Source organism: Oreochromis niloticus, unplaced genomic scaffold (assembly GCF_001858045.2).
Source record: "Oreochromis niloticus isolate F11D_XX unplaced genomic scaffold, O_niloticus_UMD_NMBU tig00002178_pilon, whole genome shotgun sequence".
Classification (NCBI taxonomy): Eukaryota; Metazoa; Chordata; class Actinopteri; order Cichliformes; family Cichlidae; genus Oreochromis; species Oreochromis niloticus.
The window spans coordinates 46,552-72,243 of NW_020327591.1; the positions used below are offsets into that span (position 1 = coordinate 46,552).

Below are 25,692 nucleotides of genomic sequence, written 5' to 3' on the forward strand. Positions count from 1 at the left end.
ATTGTGGACTTCTGTCAGGCGCCACAGCGCGCGTGCACAAAAGGGATCCAGGCGCAGACCCAGCGGTAGCAGAAAAGACACTTTATTATACTAACGAAAGGCGACCCGGGGAAACTAAAGAGCAAAACGAGGAACTAATAACCCGGGGAAACAATGACACAAGGAAGCCGGAATCGGGACCGCGGGAGGCTGCAACAGAAAGGGGAGAGGATTACTAGGAAGCCGGGGAGCGGAAAACATATTAAGACTGCGTTAGAGTAGTGGGCTTACGATAGAGCGAGACCGTGGGAGCTCGGAAGGGAGGTGTGGTAGCCCGTGAGCAGGGAGTCCGTGGAGATGGTGAATGGGCCAGATGATGCACTGAGTGAGCCAGTTGAGCAGGAGGACAGGCAGGTGGCAGACGCTGAACGCCGGCGGGCGGGTTAAATACAGCTCCAACTAGATGTTGATGTAACGCTTTCGCGGAAGTCTAGTTACCACTGTGAGGTGATTACGGACTGGCGTGGAGCATCCGTCAGCGCCGGGTAAAGTAGCTCTGCAGGTAATCACCGCGATGGAGAGCAGGTGTGTCGGTGATGGCCCAGTCCGAGGGTGTGGCTACCCGAGCAGCACGCATTCCACAGACCCAGGACCACGGACTATGACACTTCAGGAAGACCAGGAAACACTTGACCCCTGTTTCAATCCAGGGGGTCAATGTTGACATTGTGGATGACTATAAATACCTTGGAGTACACACTGACAATAAACTGGGCTGGGCTAAAAACACCACAGCACTTTACAGGAAGGGCCAGAGTCGTCTCTATTTTTTGAGGCAACTGAGGTCCTTCAACATCTGCCGGACAATGCTCAGGATTTTCTATGAGTCTGTTGTGGCCAGTGCGATCCTCTATGCTGTTGCATGCTGGGGAAGCAGGCTGAGGGTCGCAGATGCCAACAGACTCGATAAACTGATCCGTAAGGCCAGCAATGTTGTGGGGATGGAGCTGGACTCCCTTAAAGTGGTGTCGGAGAGGCGGATGTTGTCCAAAATAAAGACAATGTTGGATAACACCTCCCACCCACTCCATGACATGCTGGTCAGTCACAGGAGCACGTTCAGTGAGAGACTGAGATTACCGAAAAGCACCACTGAACGACACAGGAAATCATTCCTGCCTGTGGCCATCTCCCTGTACAACTCCTCCACCTAACACACTGTATACTGCAATAGCTACACCCTTTTTGCACATGTTTTTCCTTTTTCAGCTATTTATTAATAAGTGACTTTTATGTATATATATGCATGTATATATTGTGCTATTCTTACTTAGTGTATTGTCTGTCTTTGTTACTGTTTGTTTATACTGGAGCACTGTAACCAAAAATAATTTCCCCTAGTGATCAATAAAGTATTCTGATTCTGATTCTGATTCAGACAGTGATGCAGCTCCTCTTGATTGTCCCTCTGTAAAAGGTGGTAATAGATGATGGGAGATGGGCTTTCCTCAGGTTCCACAGGAAGTGGAGATGCTGCTGGGCCTTCTTGGTTATGGAGCTAAGGAATTTAGTGCTCTTGGCGACCTCCACAGAGGATCCATCGCATCACATCATCATTTGCATGGCAAACTTGATGATGTGGTTCGAACTGTGGATTGCTGCACAGTTGTGAGTCAGCAGAGTGAACAGCAGTGGACTGAGCACACAGACCTGAGGGGCTCCATTGCTCAGTGTGTTTGTGTTGGAGATGCTGTTGCTGATCTGGACTGTCTGAGTGCCTCTCCATCAGAAAGTCCGGGATCCATCGGCAGTGGGAGGTGTTCAGACCCAGCAGGCTCAGTTTTCCAATCAGGTGCCGAGGAATGAATTTTGTAATTCTGCTGAATGCTAAAATGAAGTCTATGAACAGCATTCGTACATATATGTCTTTATTGTCCAGGTGGGTGAGGGCGAGATGTAGGGTGGTGGCGATAGCGTTGGCGTCTGTTGACCGGTTGGGGTGATAGGCGAACTGCAGTGGGTCCAGTGTGGGTGGCAGCAGGGTCTTAATGTGCCTCATAACGAGCCTCTTGAAGCACTTCATCATGATGAGTGTGAGTGCAATGGGACAGTAGTCATTGAAGCAGGACACTGGGGACTTCTTTGGCATGATGGAACGATGGTGGTGGCCTTGAGGCATGTCGGGAGAACAGCAGTGCTCAGGGAGAGGTTGAAGATGTCAGTGAGGATATCTGTCAGCTGGTCTGAACATTCCCTGAGCACCCTTCCTGTAGTTGATGATAGCCTGCCTGATGATGATAGCCTGCATGCCCTGCCACATGCTCCGCATGTTACCGCTGTCCTGGAAGTGGCTGTGGATTCTTCTGCCATGCGAGCACTTTGGTGCTTTGATGGCATGAGACAGTTTGGCCCTTGCTGTTCCCAGGGCCGCCTTGTCGCTGGCTCTGAATGCGGAGTCTCGAATCCTTAGCAGCTCATGTACTTCTGCAGTCATCCACAGTTTCTGGTTGGAGCGTGTTATGATAGTCTTGGAGTCAGTGACATCATCGATGCACATGCTCAAAACAGTCTTGAGGAGCAGAGAGAGCTCGTGCAGGCCAAGTTCTCACCTGTCTCAGAACTGGTTTGTAGTGTCTGACATTGGGTGTAGGAGTTGGGAGAGGCCATTGAAAAAACCATCTGGCGACTCATTTTATCCCAGGGGTGTCCGTTAGTCAAACCTTGGATACAGGAGGAACAATGTGGTTTTCATCCTGGTCGTGGAACACTGGACCAGCTCATTACCCTCTCCAGGATACTTGAGGGTGCATGGGAGTTTACCCAGCCAGTCTACATGTGTTTTGTGGACCTGGAGAAGGCATTCAACAGTGTCCCTCTGAGTGTCCTGTGGGAGGTGTTCTGGGAGTATGGGGTGTCTGTCTCATTGCTACAGGCCATTCAGTCCTTATACATCTGTTGCAAAAGCTTGGTCCGCATAGCTGGCAATGAGTCTGACTTGTTTCTGGTGGTGATGGACTCCGCCAGGGCTGCCGTTTGTCACCGATTCTGTTTGTAATTTTTATGGACAGAATTTCTAGGCGTAGCCAAGTGGCGAGAGGCTTTCTTTTGGATGGTCTTGGAATTTCATCTCTGCCTTTCGTGGATGATGTGGTATCTGTTGGCTTCATTGGGTAATGGCCTCCAGCTCACACTGGAACGATTTGCAGCTAAACGTGAAGTGGTGGGAATGAGAATCAGCACCTCGAAATCTGAGGCCATGGTCTTCAACCGGAAAAGGGTGGAGTGCTCACACCGATTAAGGGACGAGTTCCTGCCCCAAGTGGAGGAATTCAAGTATCTTGGTGGTCTTGTTCACGAGTGACGGGAGAAGGGAGCAGGAGATTGACCGACAGATTGGTGCTGCAGCTGCAGTGATTTTGACTCTGCACCAGTCCGTCGTGGTGAAGAGAGAGTTGATTGTAAAAGCGAAGCTCTCAATTTACCGGTCAATCTACATCTCTACCCTCACCTATGGTAGAGAGTGACAGAAAGAACGAGATTGCGGATACAGGCGGTAGAAATGAGTTTCCTCCGAAGGGTGGCTGGCCTCTCCCTTAGAGATTTGGTGAGAAGTATACCCATCCGGGAGCGGCTCAGACTAGAACCGCTGCCCCTCATCATTGAAAGGACCCAGATGAGGTGGTTCATGCATCTGACGAGGATGGCTCCTGGGTGAGGTGTTCCAGGCATGTCTCACTGGGAGGAGGCCGCCACTAGGGGTTAAATACCTAGGAAACTCAACCATTTGGTTTTAAAACTGAAGGAACCTCTTGGATGAGTGAAGTGAAATGTCTTCACAAAACCTAAAGAAGTTCAGTGGCTTTTTTTCCAACCTCTTTAAACTACCATTAGCTGGATGACTGAGAAACTACAGAGACATACTTCTTTCTTTTCTTTTTTTTTGTTTATCAAGAGATTATACAAACTTATATACATTGTATACATCTTACATGACATATTTTCTCAAACATTTCTTTCTCAAACATTTTAACTTGTTAAACAAAAGACAAATTAAAATACAAAAAACATCATACTAACACAAGAACAGAAAATTAAAAAAAAAAGTAAAATAATAAATTAAACTTAAAAAAAGACCCAAAACAAAAATTTAAATGAAACAATAAATAAATAAAAAAACTAGAAGGGGGGGGGGGGGGGGGGGTGCTTAAATCCTATGTCTACATTAAAAAAGAGTAAATTTCAAATTCTTTTCAATCTAGTCGCAGGTTGAGTAAATTGCAATGTTCTAAATACTAAGGAAAGGATTTCAGATATTCCACAAATGGTGTCCACTTGTGGATAAATTTTGGAGAGCTGCCTTTCACTGTGAGTGAGATCTTCTCCACCCTCAAAAATGTCCGGACAGTATTAAGCCATAGTGATGCAGATGGAGGCGTGGGAGATTTCCAAAGAAGTAAAATACAGCGTCTAGCAAGAAGGGAACAAAAAGCCAAGATCTCAGTTTGCTGGGGAGATAATATTAAGAGGAGTCTTTGGAACTCCAAATATGTGTCACGGCTGGCGGGGTGAGCCGTGTGGTGTAGGAGGAAAAAGACCCAAAATGCAGGCAGTTGACTGGTAATGAGAGTGATGTTTTATTTACAGAAGTGGAGCGACAGAACAGGCAGTGAGGAATGACGAACGACGGAAAAAACCTAGACTGGGAAAACTAAAAGACAAACCTAAGCATGAGACGGAGAGTGGAGAATGCAGAGAGACGACGTAACACCGAGAAACACAGACGATCCGACGACGAACAGAAGCCAACACACACTATAAATACACACTAGGTAATGAGGAGATGACATGCAGGGGTGGACACAGTTGACACTAATGGACATGATGAGAAGCAGACCTACAAAGTAAAACCGGAAACACACAGACTGTTTTACAACAAAACACGCAGGGACCTGAACGGAGCACAGAGGGGAGACACAGGTAGGGATAATAAACACGACAACCAACCCAAAGAATTAATACAGAATCAGAATAAACACCAAACACAAGATGAAACCAAAAAGGAACACAAAACGCTGGGTCAACGACCCAGGATCACGACAGTACCCCCCCTCAAGGGCTGGCCCCAGACAGCCCAACAGAAACAAAAAAAAACGCCCCCAAAAAACAGAAAAGAACGCAACCAGGGCGGGCGGCGGGGGACCAGGACGCAGGGACAGAGTCCAAAAACAAACCAAAAAACCCCGAAGGTCAAGAAAAACAAATCCAAACAACAGTTCAGGCGGCCGACCCGGAGGCCGACAGCGCAGGAGGCCAAAACAGTTCAGTTCCGGGGGCCGACCGTGTGAAAGGCAGCGGCAGTGGGGCAGATCCGGAGGCCGGCCACGCAGTAGGCAGAGGCGTGGAAACAGTTCTGGGGGCCAACCGTGCGGACGGCAACAGCGGCGTGAAAGCAGTTCTGGGGGCCGACCGTGCTGGCGGCAACGGCGGCGAGGCAAACGAAGGCAGTCCGGAGGCCGGCCACGCGGAAGGCAGTGGCGGCGATGCAGTTGAAAGACATCCGGAGGCCGGCCACGCGGAAGGCAGTGGCGGCGACAGAGCAAGTCTGGGGCCGACCGTGAGGACGGCAACGGCGGCGTTCAGGAGGTCGTCCACAGTGGCAACGACGCCCAACAAGCGGCCTGGCAGATGACCGACGATGTTGAGGTGGCAGTTGGGGACCTGAAGGCTGCATGGCCCCCGCGGCACCAAGTGAGGCGGAGGCTGGACCAGACGAGGCAGAAGCTGAAGCGGAGGCTGGACCAGGCGAGGCTGAAGCTGAAGCAGAGGCTGGACCAGGCGAGGCGGAAGGGGCTGCCGCTGGACCAGGCGACGGCGAAGCTGAAGCTGGACCAGACGAGGCTGACGAAGCTAGAGCAGAGGCTGGACCAGGCGAGGCGGAAGGGGCTGCCGCTGGACCAGGCGACGGCGAAGCTGAAGCTGGACCAGACGAAGCTGACGAAGCTGAAGCAGAGGCTGGACCAGGCGACGCCGATGCTGCTGAAGCTGGACCAGGCGACGGCCTGGGTGAAGCTGAGGCTGGACCAGGCGACGATGAGGATGTTGAAGCTGAGGCTGGACCAGGCGACTATGAGGATGTTGAAGCTGAGGCTGGACCAGGCGACGATGAGGATGTTGAAGCTGAGGCTGGACCAGGCGACGATGAGGATGTTGAAGCTGCAGGCGACGATGTTGAAGCTGCAGCTGCAGGCGGTGCCGAAGCAGATGAGGAGGCTGCTGCAGGCGGTGCCGAAGCAGATGAGGAGGCTGCTGCAGGCGTGGGTGAAACTGTTGCTGCTGCAGGCGTGGGTGAAACTGTTGCTGCTGCAGGCGTGGGTGAAACAGCTGCTGCTGCAGGCATCACCGATGCAGCTGATGAGGAGGCTGCTGCAGGCGACGTGGATGTAGCTGCTGCAGCTGCCGGCGGCGAGGATGAAGCTGCTGCAGGCGGCGTGGATGAAACTGCTGCTGCTGCAGGTGGTGCTGAAGCAGATGAGGAGGCTGCTGCAGGCGACGCTGATGCAGCTGATGAGGCAGAAGGCTGGCTAGGTTCTCCTGAACCTCCAGCTGACGAGGCAGGAGGCTGGACGGGCTCCTCGGGCCCCCCAGCAGACGAGGCAGGTGGCTGGACGGGCTCCTCGGGCCCCCAGCAGACGAGGCGGGTGGTTGGACGGGCTCCTCGGGCCCCCCAGCGAAAACAGTCTCAGAACCAGTGGGCCCCTGGCACACACAGGGCTGAACCAGCAGGCACGTAGGCCTCTGGAAAACACAGAGCTTAATCAGCAGGCACACGGGCCTCTGGCGGTGACAGAACAGAACCAGCGGGCACACGGGCCTCTGGCAGGGACAGAACAGAACCGGCGGGCACTCGGGCCTCTGGCAGGGACAGAACAGAACCGGCGGGCACTCGGGCCTCTGGCAGGGACAGAACAGAACCGGCGGGCACACGGGCCTCTGGCAGGGATAGAACAGAACCGGCGGGCACTCGGGCCTCTGGCAGGGACAGAACAGAACCAGCAGGCACGGTGGCCTCTGGCAAACACATAGCAGACCGCAGCTACGCAGGGCCTTGACTCTGCTCAGGCAGCGACAGCCGGGTGCGGTCCTCAGGTGGCTTCTTAACCTCCAGGGATCCAGAGTCAGCTGAGGGCTGAAACCCAGCCTCTGGGGAGGCCCTGGAGTGTGTCTCAGTCTCAGAACTGGCCAGCTCTTCAGGAATGTTTTCATTGTTATTAGGTTTGTCTCTCTGCTTAGAATAAGAAGTTGTTGAACTGACCTTAATGGGTTGAACTGACATGGCTTGCTGTACTGGGGGAGTAGGTGAAGGTGATGGCTGAATAGGTGGTGGAACCTGAGCTGGTAACTGAGCTAACGGCTGTGCTAACAGTGGGAAAAGCGATTGCTCCTGAACAGACTGCCCAGGCTCCTCAACCTCCAGGGGTCCAGAATCAGCTGAGGAAGGTGGCTCAGCCTCTGGGGAGGCCCCGGAGGGGGTCTCAGTCCCTTGAAAAACAGGGCTAGCATATCCTATCCTAGAGTTAGTATTAACGGTTCTTTTTAAAGCATCCCTGGATTCAGAGGGTGCATGAAGAGAGCCCCTTGAATCCCTGGGACTGGAAAAAATGGTCCCTGAAACCACAGTCTTTAATTTTGCCGCTTCAGCATTAACTGAGACAGTGATATCTGATACTGAGTCCATAGAAACTTGTGATTCAGTCTCTGGTGTAACACTTTGCGGTTCGGAGAAAGCAGAAAGATAGTCTTTACCACTCACCACAGCTGGCTGTGTGGGAATCTCAGAGTCCAGCTGAGGAGAGGAGCGCTGGCAGCGCATACGCCGTTTCTTGTGGGAGGAGGTGGCGGAGGAGACGACAGAGAAGGCTAGTGATGATGGGGAAAAGGAAGCTGGCTCCTCATCTTCTGACCACATAGCCACAAGAAAAAAGGCAGGTGAGTAGTGGTCAGAGCGGGACGCGGAGGCTGAAGAATTCCTTGGCACCGGCACGGGAACAGCTTTCCGCGGTAATGTCTGCTGCTGCGTTGTGGAGAGCTCCGTCTGCTGCTGCAGTGACTGTCCGGAGGGGATCTCCATCGGCCGCGACTGCAGTGAGGCCTTCCGGGAATCGATGTGCTCTGACTGCTCCCGAGCCCGACACGCCTCCTGGCCTCGGCTTAATTTTCCCATGAAGTCTCCATAGCCGGAAAGCTCACGAAGGTAAGGATTTCCTTCAACGATCGCCTTAATAGCGTTTAGTCCAACAGAAATTGTCCGTGGGTCCGTGGCACGTGTTATTCGGCTCATCAGACACTGTACGCGGAGAATATCCTCCTCACGGGCGGAGCCTACGGGGTCCATAGTATGGTCGGATCGTACTGTCACGGCTGGCGGGGTGAGCCGTGTGGTGTAGGAGGAAAAGGACCCAAAATGCAGGCAGTTGACTGGTGATGAGAGTGATGTTTTATTTACAGAAGTGGAGCGACAGAACAGGCAGTGAGGAATGACGAACGACTGAAAAATCCTAGACTGGGAAAACTAAAAGACAAACCTAAGCATGAGACGGCGAGTGGAGAATGCAGAGAGACGACGTAACACCGAGAAACACAGACGATCCGACGACGAACAGAAGCCAACACACACTATAAATACACACTAGGTAATGAGGAGATGACATGTAGGGGTGGACACAGCTGACACTAATGGACATGATGAGAAGCAGACCTACAAAGTAAAACCGGAAACATAGACTGTTTTACAACAAAACACGCAGGGACCTGAATGGAGCACAGAGGGGAGACACAGGTAGGGATAATAAACACGACAACCAACCCAAAGAATTAATACAGAATCAGAATAAACACCAAACACAAGATGAAACCAAAAAGGAACACAAAATGCTGGGTCAACGACCCAGGATCATGACAATATGGCAGTTAGAGGGTCTTGTCGGATCTGAATTCCAAAAGCCCCTGAAAGTACGGAAAAGAAATCACTCCAAAATTTGTTCAAACTTGGACAGAAGAAAAACATATGGCTTAGATTGCAAGGGGAGGTGTGACATCTGTCACACTGGTCTATAATTGAAGGAAATTTTAGATCCGCTCCCAGGCGGTTCTGATTTTACCTGATGAATCAGATATGGTCGCCATAAGCACACAATATATATTTGATAGAGGTGATTTTTGATTAGGCCTAACAACCACAAGGTCAACCCATGGTGGAACAGCAGGGAGAATTGGGAAATCTGGACAGAGACATACTTCTATCTTGACCTTAATCGTATGTTAATAATTTCATAGATGTGGATTAAAAAATGATTATTGGTATTTTCTGCATTGGAAACAAGTTGAGAAGTCAAAGTTTTAAAGTCATTTAAAAAGAAGACAGAAGCAAACAGCCAGGGGCATTTAAATTGTGTCATCTGTGTTTTTCTTTTTGAATGTAAAACAAATAATTGAGTTTGACCCCTTAACAGATACCATGTCACCAGCAAACTACTTAGGGATTTGCATTTTAGCATAAGCTAAGACAGTGTCAGAAGTTTTAGTACCTTTCAAGTCAATTCTCATGAATTTAGGGCTTGCAGAAGATTTCCTTCTGAGTACTAAGTCTAATATTTAAAAATCCCATATAAAGAGGTAGATGTGAATCTACCCTATGTTTAAAAAAACATTAAAAAGGGACCATTATATAATGTTGAGAACACCAGAGGAGAAAGATTAAAACAGCTTTTTGTATTCAGGACAAAAACTGTTTCACTGGGATGTTGCAATCTGCTCTACTGACAGCTTTGCAGACAGATCAGGCAGTGGAGGATGATGTCAGGTGTGCCCTTACAGTTGGTCCCACTGCAACTCTGATGTTGTTCATACCTCTGCTCTCATTCTTCCTGCAGCAGCAGATTAAGAGATTTAAGGGCACTAAAGACCACCTCTTCATGCTAAAACAATAGCAAGAATTGGGTAGCGATTAGCTAATTTGATGTCTATTAATCTTACCGTACCCATGGTTGATGTAATCCTCCTTGTAGCCATTCCTTCTTCAGCCCACAGGATGAAAGGATTAGGCACCTCTTTAAAGATTTATCAGCTCTCCTTGAGGATTACAAGAGCATTCGCTTGTTCACTATCTTATTAAAATTTGGGGCATTTTATCTCTCTCACCCTCAGAAAATATGATGGATAGCATAAAGACTGAAGCTAGGGGTTGATCATATACAGTGCCCTCAATAATATTAGCAAAACACAAGTTTTGCTGTTTTATTATTGTTACTATTACTATTATTTTTACAAATTATTTTCAAGAACTGTCTAAGAATTACAGTGATTTTTATACACAGTCCTCTATTTTCAGAAGGGACAAACTGACAGAAATGTAAATATAAAGACTCCTTTTAATATGTGGATGAGAAACACAAGACCTTCAAGGCACTGTTTGATTTAGATGTGTGAGGCTATTTTTTACTAGTAAAATCATTTTTTATCATGCACTTTTGTTGTCTTCTGTGATATTTCAGGACTTTTGGTGTTGCTGAGCTGGTCAGTGTTTTCATGTTTTTTTGCATTATAGTGTTGATTTTGCACTTCTGACATTTTTGCTGACTCTGGTAGATTTATTCTTGTTTTCAGCTTAATGATGACCTCCAAATTCAACAATTTGAAACAACATCAGATATTGTGTCTGCTTCATTTGTAGGCCTCATCTCACCGTGAAACTTGCTTATCAGTTACTCTACTAAAAGGAGTTCTGTAAATAATATATAATATATTTGCTATAATTCTTAAAAATTTCATGAATCATTTTTGGAACACCCCTTGCGCTAAGGTCTGCAATTTAATCACACACTTATCTGTTGATTTATAATCAACTGTTGAGGTGCACAGAGGCAGGACTATAAAAATTATATAAATTATATATAAATATATATATCCCAAACAGTAAATACTGTATAGACATAAACTATTGACAGATGAGGTGAAAGGCATTCCTGTATCATTACAATGGCATGTAAAGAAAAGTGAAATATTGTAATGGAGGCTTTAAATGCTTGGGCCGTGTTCTCTCTGGAAGCGCTGCTTTTTCTGCTATCTGTCCTGGATTAGCACTAGATGCAGACTGAAACAGTAATGCCGGACAGAAATTTATTTTCATTCCAGGCCATTCAGTTCACACAAACCAACAGACTTGTTATTTTCTAGGCTTAACCTGTGTGTTTCTTAGAGCTGTCAGATGACAACACCAGATTGTCAATACATCATTATTGTGGTCATAAGAAATTTAAAAAGGTGTTGGTCAGTGTTCTTGATTCATGAACAATAAGAAAGAGACTAGGTGAAAAATCCATTGGTGAGTTCCAAGAATAAAATCACTGCTGGCCAAAAAGAACAAAGGTTTGTCTCACATTTTGATCATCCCCAAAGTATTTTAGGAAATATTCAGTGGACTGACAGGCTGACAAGCTGAACTTTTCCAAAAACTTTGGTCACATTACATCTGGTGTAAAACTAATACATATCATTAAAATAACATCATACCATGAGTCAAACATGGTAGTAGCATGATGGTCTGGGGCTTCAGGACCTGGACAACTTGGCATGATTGATGGAACCATGAGTTCTGCTCTCAATCAGAAAATCCTGAGGGAGAATATCCAACCATCAGTTCATACCCTGAAGGCCAAGTGCACTTGAGTTATTCTGCAAGGCAATGATCCCAAACACAACAGCAGGCTCACCTCTGATTGGTTAAAAAAAAAGGAAGGTTTTGGAGTGGCCTAGGTAAAGTCTGAGCTTAAAACCCACGGAAATGCTTTGACATGACCTTGAAAAAGCAGTTCATGCTCAAAACCCCCTGAATGTGGCTGAACTAAAACAATTCTGCAAAGAAGAGTGAGCCAAAATTCCTTCACAGCAATGTGATAGAGTCATTGCAAGTTATCACAAATGCTCGATTACAGTTGTGGCCGTAATGGTGGCACAAACTGTTATTAGGTTTAAGCAGCAAATACGTTTTTACAAAAAGAGCTGCAGGTTTGGATAGCTTTTTCCCCTTAATACATGAAATCATTAAACAAGTACATTTTCTTCAGTTGCCATTGTCTAATATGATCTGAAACATGCAAGTATGGCAAATACAAATGCAGGAAAAAAAAGGAATTAGGAAGGGAGTTCAAGTGTTTTTTTTTCCACAGCACTTTAACTTTACAAAAGCTGTACAAGAAACACAAACATGCAATTATTTGCAATATTTTTTGTGCTGTGTTATCTGACTCTTTATTTTACTATATTGCCAAAAGAATTTGATTGTCTGCTTTCACACGCGTATGAATTGGACCTTTCTCTAAAATTTAGTGCTTTCTTCACCTGCATCTCTGTGTAGATGTTGCATATGTGTGTGTATCGGGGGGCTGTAGGCACACAGCAGGCAAAGACTATGTCAGTAACATAAAGTCTGTAGGGAAGTGTGCTAAAGTCTCACTTTAGCATTCATCATCCAGTTTTTTTATAGTGCATTCATAAAGTTGTGATTTTTTATTGAACAGGCTTGAATTTAATTAATTTAGTTAATTCTTATCTGAATATGTGTTGATGTATTTGTCCTTATAAAAACTATGAAAAAAATAAACGTACTGGTATTTACCACATGCGTCTTTCTGTATTATAACCAGCAACTCCATCCTAACCTCCCCACCCCTGGGGTCGTATAAAACTCAGTCTGTGTTGAGAAGGTGTGGATGCAAGGATTTCTTTCCTAATATTCGAAACAAGCTGTAAAATTTAACACACTGCTGCTATAAATTTAGAGAGGATGACCCCTCTGGGACTAAAATGCAATAAAACCCAGCTTTACAGAATCCGATCTAACTCCTGTAGCCACTCTGTCCACATTTTGCGCCCTGCTTGCACACTTCTTTGCAACTTCCCAAACTCAGCACTTCACTTTGTGTTCACTGTGTGGATTTTAACACTTCGTAGCCTTAAAAAACAGGTCAGAATGTTGAAACACTTCATGCAAGAGAGGTTGTTTTTTTTCATTTGTTCCTGTGCACATTTATATGCACGTCAAGCTGCCTGCTTCTGTAAGAAAGCAAACAGAGCCAGGACTATAGCACATCATATCTCTGTGATGGAGGAGCTAAAGTCTCCAAGCTGTCAGCCCATCTTCTTCCAGCACAATCCCTACCTGATATATGATGCAATATTCATACTCTGATCCTACAAAATGAGTTGAGATGTTACATAAAATTCAACATTTTACTTTTAACATGTTGCACTAAAGATAAACATGCTTCTTTTTTTACATTGTTATTCCCTTATGCACTATGGGTGTTTAGTGTGATGGGTTAAATTACCGTTACTATAGATATGATTGTTTTTGAATTACTGAATTGCTGTGTGTGTGTTTGTGGTAACTACTATGCAAGAATAGGTGTCAGCATCCTTTACTTGCAGAAAAAGGAACAATTACTGAATCTTTCAGAATGCACTGGGCAGGGTACACCCTCAACACATTACCACTTCGACCCCATTCACAACCTTACTGGTTTTGGGATCCTGTGCAATTAGAGAGTTTCACTGATAAATCCTCATGCCGACAAAGGGTTACAGCATGAAAAACAAAAAAATAAATTGATGTGAAACAGTCTAACTCTGAGTAAAACGCCCCAGTTTGAATAAAAGTTTCAAAAATGTGTTAATTAGAGAGTTTTTTATTTCCAACATTTTTTATTGTTTTGTTCCTCTGGCAAGTAAAAATCACACCTGACTGCAGAAACATTACCATCAGCAGCTCTTTATTAATGTGCCCATCTCTGAGTTTGTGAGTGTCCACAGAAACAACACCATGATTTTATTCTACAAGCTCTTATTATGATCTCAAGTTTTATTAACAATAAGTCGAGAAAGCTCTTTCTCAAAGACAGATGGGTAGTCTGCGTACATCTATATAAAATCACATGTTGATCTTAGAAATACGATATCTAACCAGATACTAACTCTGGATGGCATTACCTTGGCCTCCAGTAACACTGTGAGGAACCTTGGAGTCGTTTTTGACCAGGACATGTCCTTCAATGCAACTACCACTCAAAAGTTTTAGAAAACCCCAATTTTTCTAGTTTTTTTGTTGAAAATTATGCAGTTTAATGTCACTCTGAAGTGAAAGCATAGTACAAATAAGCAATTGGATTTAATAAAGAAATCATGGAATTGACTTATAGACCAAAATGTATTTTAAACTTTTGACTTATCAAAGTAGCCACCTTTGGCAGATATACCAGCTGAACACAGCCGTGGCATTCTTTGTACAATAGAAATCAAATATTCTCCCATATCTGGTGCAGAAGTTCCCATAAATGTGGACCTTGTAGGCTGCTTTGCTTTCACTCTTCTGTCCAGTTCATCCCAAACCAGCTCGATGGGGTTTAAGTCTGGAGACTGTGCTGGTCACTCCATGTTTTTTTCCTGAGGTAGCTCTGGCATAGCTTGGACTTATGTTTTGGGTCATTACCTTGCTGTAGGATGAACCCCTAACCAACTAGGTGCATACCAGAGGGTATTGCATGGATGCAGAATGCTGTGGTAGTCATTTTGGTTCAGGGTGCCTCTCACTCTGTACAAGTCACCGACCCTGAATCCAGCAAACAGGCCCAGACCATCACACTTCCTCCTCCATGTTTGACAGTTGATGCCACACACTGAGGAACCATCCTTTCACCTACTTGACGGCGTACAAAGATCCTGTGTGATGAACAAATTTTGAATCATCAGTCCATAATACCTTCTTCCAGTCTTCAGTAGTCCAATGGTGGTGTTTCATGGCCCAGGCAAGCATCTGTCTTATTCTGACATCTTAGCGATGGCTTTCTTGCTACAACTCGTCCTATATATATAAGCCCTCAACAACAAATCTTAGCCCTCACAAAGGTGTTATTTCTTACAAAGATAGCTGAATATTTCTTTTTTCTCAGTTATTTGTTTTTCATTTCCTGTGATAACTGACTTCAGTCAGTCACTCATGCTTTTTGGATATGTTTCTAACTACATGGGCTATGCTCTAATAGATGCTTCACTAGTTTCTGTAAACTTTACTATACAGTATATAATGTCATCACCTTGGTATCTTGGGAAATAGAGCTTTCAAAGATGAGTTAATGTGAAAAGTGTATTTTAGCTCACAAAATGACAAACTAGGTTTTGGTGTTTTAACCAAAAAGGGACCAACTAGCGGATGAATAAAACATCGTACTCAGTATTGGAACTCTTTAACAGTCTTTCTCACTTCATGCTGGAATTACTTATTACTGCAAGAACTTGTTTGACTGTATCCGACTCAAGGGTTTAGGTCTTTTCCTTTAATTTTTCATCCATCATACTGAGGTCTTGAGTTTTAGGTTTCCTGAAAAATGCTCCACTTATGTGATATATGATGCAATGACATAATAATTAGAAGATCAAAAAGTTCTATTAAAAACATCTCAGTGTGCTGGTTAGTTTAAAGTTTTATGTATTACTTTTTATAGTCATTAAAATAGTGTTTTAAGAGTTCATTTTAGCTGTTCAGTGTGCAGTTTTTCTGTCTTGACTGCTCATACTGTTTGTCTTTTCGTCCTTTTCACATTGCTTTTTCTCCTTCTCATCGCAACATTGGCTAGTGACCACCTCTGACCTTCTAGCTAATAGCTGTATGAGATAATGCCAGAGTGACGCACAGTAGCCCTGTAAAACTCTGCATCATTTATTATGTTGTGATAGAATCATTTTTTAACCTTTAGATTGCACATGATGGCTTTCAACTGTAGTGTTGTGTCACAATGAAATATTATAGTAGTTGGAAGGTGATAATGGAGATGTCAGCACTACCTTATCTGTTTGCTGTACAATGCAGATAATACGCTTTGCTCGCTAGACTGGCTGGTAGAATATCTCCATATCTAAGCAAAGTAGAAAATATTATGGCTTATTGTTACATTAGGATGTCAAAGAGCAAGTAGTACACCTGGGATGTGCAGAGAATTTGTAAGGGGAAAATGACAAACAGGCACTGGTAATGTCATGTTTGGGGTTAATCTATGGTAGTGCAGAGCACAGAACACTGCATATTAAAAAATATAGACACAAATTATGTAAATTAAGAAAAACCTTCATTAATTTGCTGCAGATATGCTCAACACGGGCAAATAAGCAACACTATCAAGGATTTTGTCTTTTTTTAAATTTTTGCTTAGTGGCCAGTAGTTACCAGGGAGTCACTGACTGGTTTCTAGGGCTGCGTGACTCAGGCTTTAGCAATTAATTTCATAGTGAATGCCAGCAACCTTCACCAATCTTTGTAACTGGCCAGGAGGAAGTCATTGTTGTGGTCATTTAATGTCCTTAAAGAAACACATATATTATCCATGATTCAATGATAGATCTGAGGATGTGAGGGCAAATACTGTGTCTTCCTCCTTCAACAACACCTTCCAAGTAACATCACCTGCCTTTATCTCTTTTGCACACCAGTTTCAGCCACTAGATGTGACAGATTGAAGCAAAGTAATATTAGAAACTAAAACCATCTTATAGATAATCATCCAGTTTCTAGGTCTGTGTATTTGAGGTCTTAGTTTAATTTATTAGGATATAATCATCAGCCATAACAATGCATATTCTTACTAAGCTCTTATAAAAAAAACCCTTACATTGTGACAATAGACCATAGCAACCGAGAAACAGCTCAAATGGAACACCAACAGACAAGAGAAGCATCCTACAATATAAACTAGGTATAATGGGCATAATACTTCATTTACAAGTATTATACAATGTTGAGTAAGCTTTCTGAAAGCTAACACTGATCCATTTCATTCATTCATTTAATTAATTCATTTCTATAAAATCTCTCTATTGTGTTTAAAAACCTGGCAAAATGATTTTGTTTTCATATTTTCGTAAATATGATTTTACTGGTCAATAGTCTCTAGTATCTGCCTTTCCATTCCTTCATACCGTGGTGCATAACCTTAAAGAAAAAAATAATTGTAATATATATTAAATATATTTATGTTTTTAAATGAAAAAAAAGCATTAATCACTTCAGTTTTTACAGCAAAACATCAAGAATAGCTTCATTTTAAAATTAAAAATGAGAACAGAGCTATATATTATATAGCACTATTACAGTATCTATTGAAATAAAAATAAATAATTAAAAACTATGAAAAACACATTTAATTTTTTAACAAACCAAAATGCATGAAAATATTGAAAAATCTGTGATTTATGATTATTTTTAATTTGCGTTTTTCTTCTACCTCAATAGAATTTCATGCATTAAGAGACGTAGCTGGCCCTGTCTAACAAACAACAATTGTATAGTAAAACTGTAATATCTGTAAATCAATGGAAAAACAGAAGTCTGTGAAAATGTTTCCAGGAGACAAAAATAAGTAACATTTGTGGCTTTTTTCACATCTTCAATGACTGGAACTCAGTCTTAGTACTCTTTGTTGTAGGATGTCTCAGTTTCTGAAAAGCATCTGGAAGAGAGGGGAGAAAGAAGTCCTGTGATCCAGGATTTAAAAGTCATCTGGTGTTATAGTGTATTTTGTTGTTGCGGCCATTGTTTTTCCGCAAAAATATACATTATGAGATAAATATTATCATCTGCTGCAGGGACAGAAGAGAAGCATTATCAGATTAAGACATTATTCTCCAAACAGGCTTTTCAGTAGAAAATTTCCAAGACAGACTTTATGTGCTAAGCTGGAGTGGATAGTGTCAGATTTGCACTAAAGACTGTAACATTGAAAGATATTAACATGAATTAAATAAACTGAGGGAACAGGATTATGATTTAAATGACAAATGGACTTGATGTAAGGTTTTATGACTCAAAGAAAAAACTTGATAACTTCTTATGTTTTATAGTTGCTTGTTTGACATTTGTTTCAATGTTCTTCTTTCTTCTCAGCACTGTGCACAGAAGAGTGTGCCCATGGACGATGTGTCTCTCCTGATACTTGCCAATGTGAGCCAGGATGGGGAGGACTGGACTGCTCCAGTGGTGAGTACTCAGTAGACAAACAGACAGTAAATGGAAAAATTAATATAAAGCATTGCATTACAAGCGTAATGTAGCATAATGAAGCTTTGAATAACAGTACTGCAGTCGATAAAAATAAAATTGACCTCGTCCTTTTCTATTTTTGTTTACCTTTCTAACCTCTTTGGTTTTGTAATATCTGAACATAACAATTCATAGCATTTCTTAACATAAAATAACTTACCATAACATGGCGTTGCATAACATAACACAACTGTAGAACATTTAGAGACAAAGTATCTGAATTTCAGGAGCGGGACCACGCCTCCAAACACGCCCCCTCCTGTTCTTATCCCAGTTCTCCAAGCTGTCCCACCCTCCCTCCACCTTTCAGTTATTTCACTTCTTCACTTGTTCACTGACAGACTGACAGAATTTCCTGATGTGTAAATAACTAGTGGAGAGACAGAACGTTAATAGCAAAATGATCAAACACTTCATGAAGACCAACCAGTCATTTTTTAAATATTAATACTTTTATTTATATTTATATCAGTATGGTAAAGCAGAAGTTGCTGTAGCACAAGCTTCCATTGCCACTTGTTTTTGTTGCTTTGCTGAACAGCTTAAAAACATGGAAAAGGAGTTTTTTTTTTCTGGTATACGGACCGATATAATTTCTGAGCAGTAGCTTGGTACAAGCCTGTGTAATCAGAAATTAGTAACAGAATTTTAAAAGTGTTAGAAAAACAGGAAATGTGTATAAAAAACTTTTATAATATATATATTCCATTGTACCAGGAAAACATATATTTAAAAAAAAAATCATTGGTTTCTAACAATTTTGAAACCTTTAAAACATTAGCTTTCGGTCTGTGGCTACTTACTTATTTTCCTGCAAGACTGTGCTGGAATTAATCCAGCCTAAAACTTGAGCAGCATTTAATTATTAGTGACACAGCGTAATGTTACAGATTGGCAATGTGTTCAAAGGGACACCTGGCATTAACCTTATGTCATAAGAGGGCAGAGGAGCTCAATCCCTGTACTAAATTGTGCAAATCGATACAATTTGTTTGGTTTACCTTCAGCTGAAGGATGCATTTTCAGCACTGTTTCATGCAAATGCAATATATATAGGAAAATAGAAACACATGCAGCATGAATACAAATACATAACACTGAAATAAGACAAAAAGCTCAAATTCACAAGCTGCTGTCCTGTGGATTTAGACAGAGGTAAAGAGTGAAGTGGACATCGTTGACTGGTGTGTCTAATATATGATGCTGGGTTGCATGTTCAGCTATGCTGGGTTTTTTTGTCTTTACGCGCTCATTAAGGAGAGAAAAAGTTTTTATCCATGTCTGGCTGACAAAGTTTATCCATTACACGAGAGACAAACAGCTAAAATATGCTTTGGCTTTGAAAAAGCTACTCAGAGCACATCAGTAAAAAGGCATGTAAATGTAATGTGTCAGAGGCATTGTCTGTTTCCATGACAACAAATGGAGGCCTGTTCCGTAATGAAATGCAGACAGAAGACTGAGAATGGAGCTCACAAAGAAACCTCGTCGTTGGCGTCAGTGTTTTATGGACTTTGCCTAACTTCCAACAACCTTGTGGAGCGAGAGACGTGAGGTTACCTAAACCCTTATAATCACAGGTCGTTTCCTGTTGGTGACTGAAATCATTCTGTCAGCTGTATCATGTACAGCAGAGCAGAGAGAGAAAAACTCCTTTTTTTCACCTAGAAGTTATACCAGAGATATGATAAGAGAGCCACATTGCATCAAGGAATCCTGAATGTAAATCATTGAGCTTGCCTTAGGGCAGGGGTCCCCAGCTCCAGGCCTCGAGGGCCGGTATCCTGCAGGTTTTAGATCTCACCCTGGGTCTACACACCTGAATCAAATGATTAGTTCATTACCAGGCCTCTGGAGAACTTCAAGACATGTTGAGGAGCTAATTTAGCCATTTGAATCAGCTGTGTTGGATCAGGGACACATCCAACACCTGCAGGACACCGGCCCTCGAGGCCTGGAGTTGGGGACCCCTGCCTTAGGGTCTTTCTGTTGGTCTGCAAACATGAGAATCATCTTCATACCCTCAGTATTATGGAATCTCTCTGGGATTGCTCTGAGAAGATAGAAGGAACCAAAATCACAGAAGATGCTTGAACATCCTAAAGTTGAACCAAAAGTTTATTTTAAAAATGTGCAACCACAGAAAAAGAGCAAGATGTGGACAGCCAGCCTCCAATTTCATTCTTAAACATCTTGCAAAGCTAACATTTCAACCCTCTGTCTTTTCTGTCTGTACAGTAATATTGCAGGCATTTTCACATTTTTCACATTTTCAGACATTATAGAAAGAAATGGTTTTAAAACATTTTTACAACAAATTTTACACATAATGAGATTATAAGCAAAGTCTAGATGTACATGTAGAATAATTGTCATGGTCCTGGGTCTGGTGATTATTAATGTTCTGTAATTTTGTGGTTCTCATGGTTTAGTCTTTTGTATTTGTAGCTCCCTAAGTTAGCGTCTGTATTTTGTGATTTCTTTCCCGTGTTCCTTGTGTTACATCTGGTCACCCTGCTTTCTATGTTTGTGTATTTCCTGTTTTGCTTTGACAGTCCCGCGTCCTGTGTTAGTGTATTCTGTTTTGACAGGGAGGAACTGTCTCATGTGTGTGATTAGTCCCAGCTGTGTTTGCTCCTGTTCCTTATTTCCTCGTTACCCTCCTGTGTATTTAGTCCTCTGTCTTCCTCCTTCTGTTGTTGGTTCGTCTGTGTTTCTTCCCCTGTGTTTCCAAGTTTCAGGTTTCTAGTTTCATACAATGTTTTGTATTTAGTTTTCCCAGTATAGGTTTCGTTAGCTCCATCCCAGTCATTGTGTGCTTTTTGTTTGTACTTTGGTTCAGCCAAATAAAAGGCTCGCTTTCTGTTCATCACCTCACTCTGCCTCCATCGTCTGGTTTTGGGTCTACCTTCTGCTCACTCCACACCGTCTGACTCTGCAAACATAATAAAAGCCCTTTTGCACTAGTACCTATTTGACTCGGGTCGAGTCTGCTCGACTTGGTTTTTAGGGTTTTCCATTAGGTGGTAGTACCTGGTACCAGGTACTGTTTTAGTACTTTCTCTGCTGGGGTTCCAAGGAATCTGAGTTGATCTGAAAATGTGACGTCAACAGGCCGCATCGTGCTGATTGGCCAGTTAGTGGCGTCACTCGATGAATCACCAGAGTGTCTCCCTGACAAAAATCAACACTGCCATTTTTGAAACCCGACAACGAGGGAAATGGCTCCACAAAAACCCACACCATGGTCCAGTGATTAGGTGCAGACTCGTACCTTTGCTTTATCTGTGTTTGTATATTGCCTCGATGTCCTGTTTCTTCACAGGACTTTCAGCCGTGTTGCTGTCACGACCTCAGGCACATTGAGGTGGTACTCCATTATAATGGAAAACAACAGAAACTGAGTCGATTCAAGTCAAGTCATGAGGCACAAGTCTTCTGGTGTTTACTATTTTAGCCTTTATGTATCTTTTGCATATTTTTTCTTAACAAAGGCTATGAGTAAACTAATGCAACTGTGTCACATCTGGAAAATAATTCTCGCTACACAGAAGTAATCTCTGTTGATTGAAATGATATACTTCTGAAACTGCCTACGCAGCAGTTTGCTTCTCATGTGCCTGATTCTATAAAGAATCTTTATCATCTTAAATAGCTTCTTTGCAGCATTTTCTTTCTTTTTATCTGATCCTTTTTGCACATGATAATCTTTGTCATTATAATCACCATCCCTGCATTACATGATAATTTTCATCAGAATTTTTCCTTATCTGTCGTTAATTTCTTCTCTTTTAACCGCTTCTGAGGCTTCTCCCAGAGTCCCCTGTTCTTTCTTTGCTTTCTCTCGTCCTGCTCCTTCTCTCACTGCTTCAACCCTACTTTTGTCTGAGCTGTTTATGCTGCCTGGCAGAGCAACAAAGTTCTTCACCTGGACAGGGGTCTAGAAAGGGAAGGTGGCTGAGGCTCACACATTGCTACACAAACTAATCTGATTAGCTGCAGAGGAAGACTTAACACAGTCCTGTGGCTTTCTTTTTCATTGTTCAGTGTTTTTAGTCACTTGAAGTTTAACTTACTTGTTAGTCACAACTTGTGTTCGACAAACATAAGAAGCATTTTCTAACACAATAAACATGTACATCACAGTCACATAGAATGTGTGTTTGCATACAATATTATATTTAGTATATTTAGTAGTTCAGTGCAAAACGTGTGCAATAAATAGATTTTGACAAGAGAAATATTTTCAACATGAAATGCTATAAAACCCTGTATAAGTCAAAGTTTTTGCGAAGAAAGCGCCCCCTCTTGGTGACACTAGACCATTGCATGAAATGTGTTGATGACGGAAAGTCTCTCAACTTAGAAGCAGGAAAGGGAACTGCCAGTAACTAACTGGCACCTGGCTGGGGACAGCAAGTCTAAGCATGTGTTTCAGTAAAAGCAGCTGTTGATCAAAATTACTTTAAAGCTAATTTGCCCATCGAGTGTATAAAATGAGAAAAAGGGGGTTACAGTATAACTCACCCATTTAAACATGCATGTTCATATTACACACAAAGCAACATTATTTTATTTAATTTACATCAAGTTTTCTGGTTGCTGTACTCGCAAACAAAACTGTATAACACTGTGACGGTCTTAAGGACCTTTGGGTTAAAAAAATGGGTTAAACAGTGTTCAGATCATTCTGCTTACAGGGATTACCTACATACACTGAGCTCTTTATTTAAAATGTTGGTCACTTGACCACAATATATCTGACATAATATAAGGAAAATAGATTCTCTTTTAAATTTGAAGCAAATGAATCTCATTGGTGCCATTTTATTTAACAAACTGAAGGTTGAAGTGATATTCAAGGTCACAAAGTAGATTTTGTTTATCTGCCTATGATCAACTAATATATGAGTTCTCGTAACCGAATCATTGGTCAACACTTTCCCAGTGAATCGGTTTGTAACATATGAACTGAAATTGTGTCAATTCTACTGATTTGGATTAGATTAAGTGAAGTGGCTGGGTGTTAAATTCATTCATGTCGCTGGTGCTAAACTACAGCTATTTGCAAAACATCATAAAGAACACTGCTGAGCCATTCTGTATTGGAAAGTAATATGATTTGAAACAGCGTAGGACAAAAGTGACCACAGGATTCTTTTCTTTGTGCAAATTGTGTAAAAGCATGTAGAAAACAAACACATTGCTCATTAGGACGAGCTTGACATCCCCATAGGAGAGACGCTTCTGTCTCACAGTGCAGCATCTCTACAGCAAATTACATTCTTCCACAGGTAATGAGAAAATGACAAATTGTACGACGAGGATGTGTGGAGGCAGAATTTTCACGCTGAGCTGTTTTAATCTAACACGGGAGAAAAATGTACTCCCCGGTGTTCAAATTCACCTGTCGCACAGCCACGTTATCCACAAAGCAAGGTGTGATGCTGCTCTGTGCAGAGCTTTGCTTTAACACTAAAATAAACAAGAGGGAGGAAAAGGAGAGGGAGGAGATGCATAGATGAGTGCAGGAACAAAGAGACAGGCCGAGAGATGTTAAAGACAGCCAAACTTCCAGAGAGAACCAGACACATTAAATTGAGTTTGACTTTCCCTGTGTTTACTTCCACTCCCTTCCTTAAACAGGGACACAAGTGGGCCATCAATTCTTCATCCTCCCTTTCCTTTAGCTTAAGTGGTAGCAGATTTACCTAACCCATGTCTTGGCTTGGCCTCAGTCCCTTGGCTCTTGCGCAGCAATAAAAACGGTAAACAAAGGGGAATCTGGAGTACATCGAATAAGAAACGGGGGCTAAAGGGGCTATGAGGCTCATTAGGTGCCAATAACCTCCTCATCACCTCAATAGCACATGCTTATAGCTAGGGGTTTATGCTGAACTGGGCAGCACCAGGGAGGGCAGTGAGAGAGTATGCAAAGCTGGGGAGTGGAACCAAGTGGTTAAAATGAAACTGATATTGAGATGCAGTCGTTTCATTTCTACTTTAGACATGCAGTCGGCACAATTTTCTTTTTCCTCAGACTTATTTGAGTATTTGAGAGATGTGCTCATCAGAAGCTGAAAAATAGCTTCTATTTTTAGGTTCTGTTTTTATTGTTTTAAATAAAACAACCCTTTAAAACTTTTTAAACTGTCAAAAGTTATTTTCTCTGAAACAAACCATCCGCCACTTTCAGCTAAATTTTGTGTACAATTATAATTGGACACCTTTGCCAAATGCTCGGTTTTCCTTTTTAAATTTTGCCATCTTTAAGTAATACAGACTTTGATTTAGTTCAGTTTTATTTGGCAACTCCAGGGCTTGAGGGCCGGTGTCCTGCAGGTTTTAGATCTCACCCTGGGTCAACACACCTGAATCAAATGATTAGTTCATTCCCAGGCCTCTGGAGAACTACAAGACATGTTGAGGAGGTCATTTAGCCATTTAAATCAGCTGTGTTGGATCAGGGACACATCCAACACCTGCAGGACACCGGCCCTCAAGGGCCGGAGTTGCCCACCCCTGATTTATATAGTATCAAATCACTGAGCATCACATACTGTGACACCAGCAATGTAGGAAATCAGACCTCCTTTGTAACCGCACATTTTACAGCACAGCATAAATAAATTGATACATCTATCTGAAACATTACAGGAATAACTTTTGTAATTTCGCTTCAAAAAAATTTTACTTGAAGATTCCCAGTTTATCATCCTTTTCAGAAACCTCAGATCAGAGCAAACGTGTAGATGCTGTGTCCATTTAACACGCTGCCTCTCCAAACCACGAAATGTATATGCAGGCAGAAGTCGCAGTAAGTTTCAGTCTGCAGTAGGAACAGAGGGAGATATTTTATTTCAGGCCAACATGAAAATAATCATGTGAAAACGTTTAAACTGACATAACTAACACAATTACAGGTAAATACATATTACCTGCCTAACTTAATAGTTTCTGGTAATTAAGGACCCTGTAATGTACTTCATACTTGCTCACTAGTAACTTCTTGGCTGTTATACTGAGTTGACAGTGCCCTGCTGGTACTGCAGCTTCTGCTTTGCCTCTCCAAAGCATGAAATGGACACTGTGACATCAAGTTGACCCACTTACTGTTGTTTTCCTGTCAAATCTGTACATCACTTTTAAAAATAGCAAATAGGGAACCTGTTAATCCTGTTTTGTGTGATGTGTTTTACCTAACAAGTTTTTGCTTTACTTCCTGTGTCTCACCCTCGTTTTTCACCAAGAAATATTTCTGTAAAAGGACAAATTGGTCTGGTGTGGTTTGCTGATATGACATGTGGCTCTCAGTGGCCAGCGTGGTCACATGTCATCTCACTACTGTGTCCAGACATGCTAGACATAAATCCCAGACATAAATAGACAGACACACACACACACACACACACACACACACACACACACACACACACAGAAAGAAAAGCTTGGGTAGACAATCTCACACTCAATCATATAACTGCCCACAGTGATACATTGTCTCTTTGCGGGCCAAGTCTTTATAAGAACCAAGTTTCGCACAATTCTTCCTGCTGGCTTCCATGTTTGAG

The 25,692-nt window shown here is 42.7% G+C and overlaps 1 protein-coding gene across 1 annotated transcript in view; it reads left to right on the top strand.

Annotated features, from left to right (window-relative positions):
* LOC102079740 (multiple epidermal growth factor-like domains protein 11) overlaps positions 1-25,692 on the top strand; it is a gene marked incomplete at both ends in the record, with an annotated part of 92,464 nt that overhangs the window by 16,598 nt on the left and 50,174 nt on the right. Inside the window, 1 exon segment of the mRNA XM_025904516.1 lies at positions 17,966-18,058. Coding sequence (XP_025760301.1) covers positions 17,966-18,058 — 93 coding nt within the window.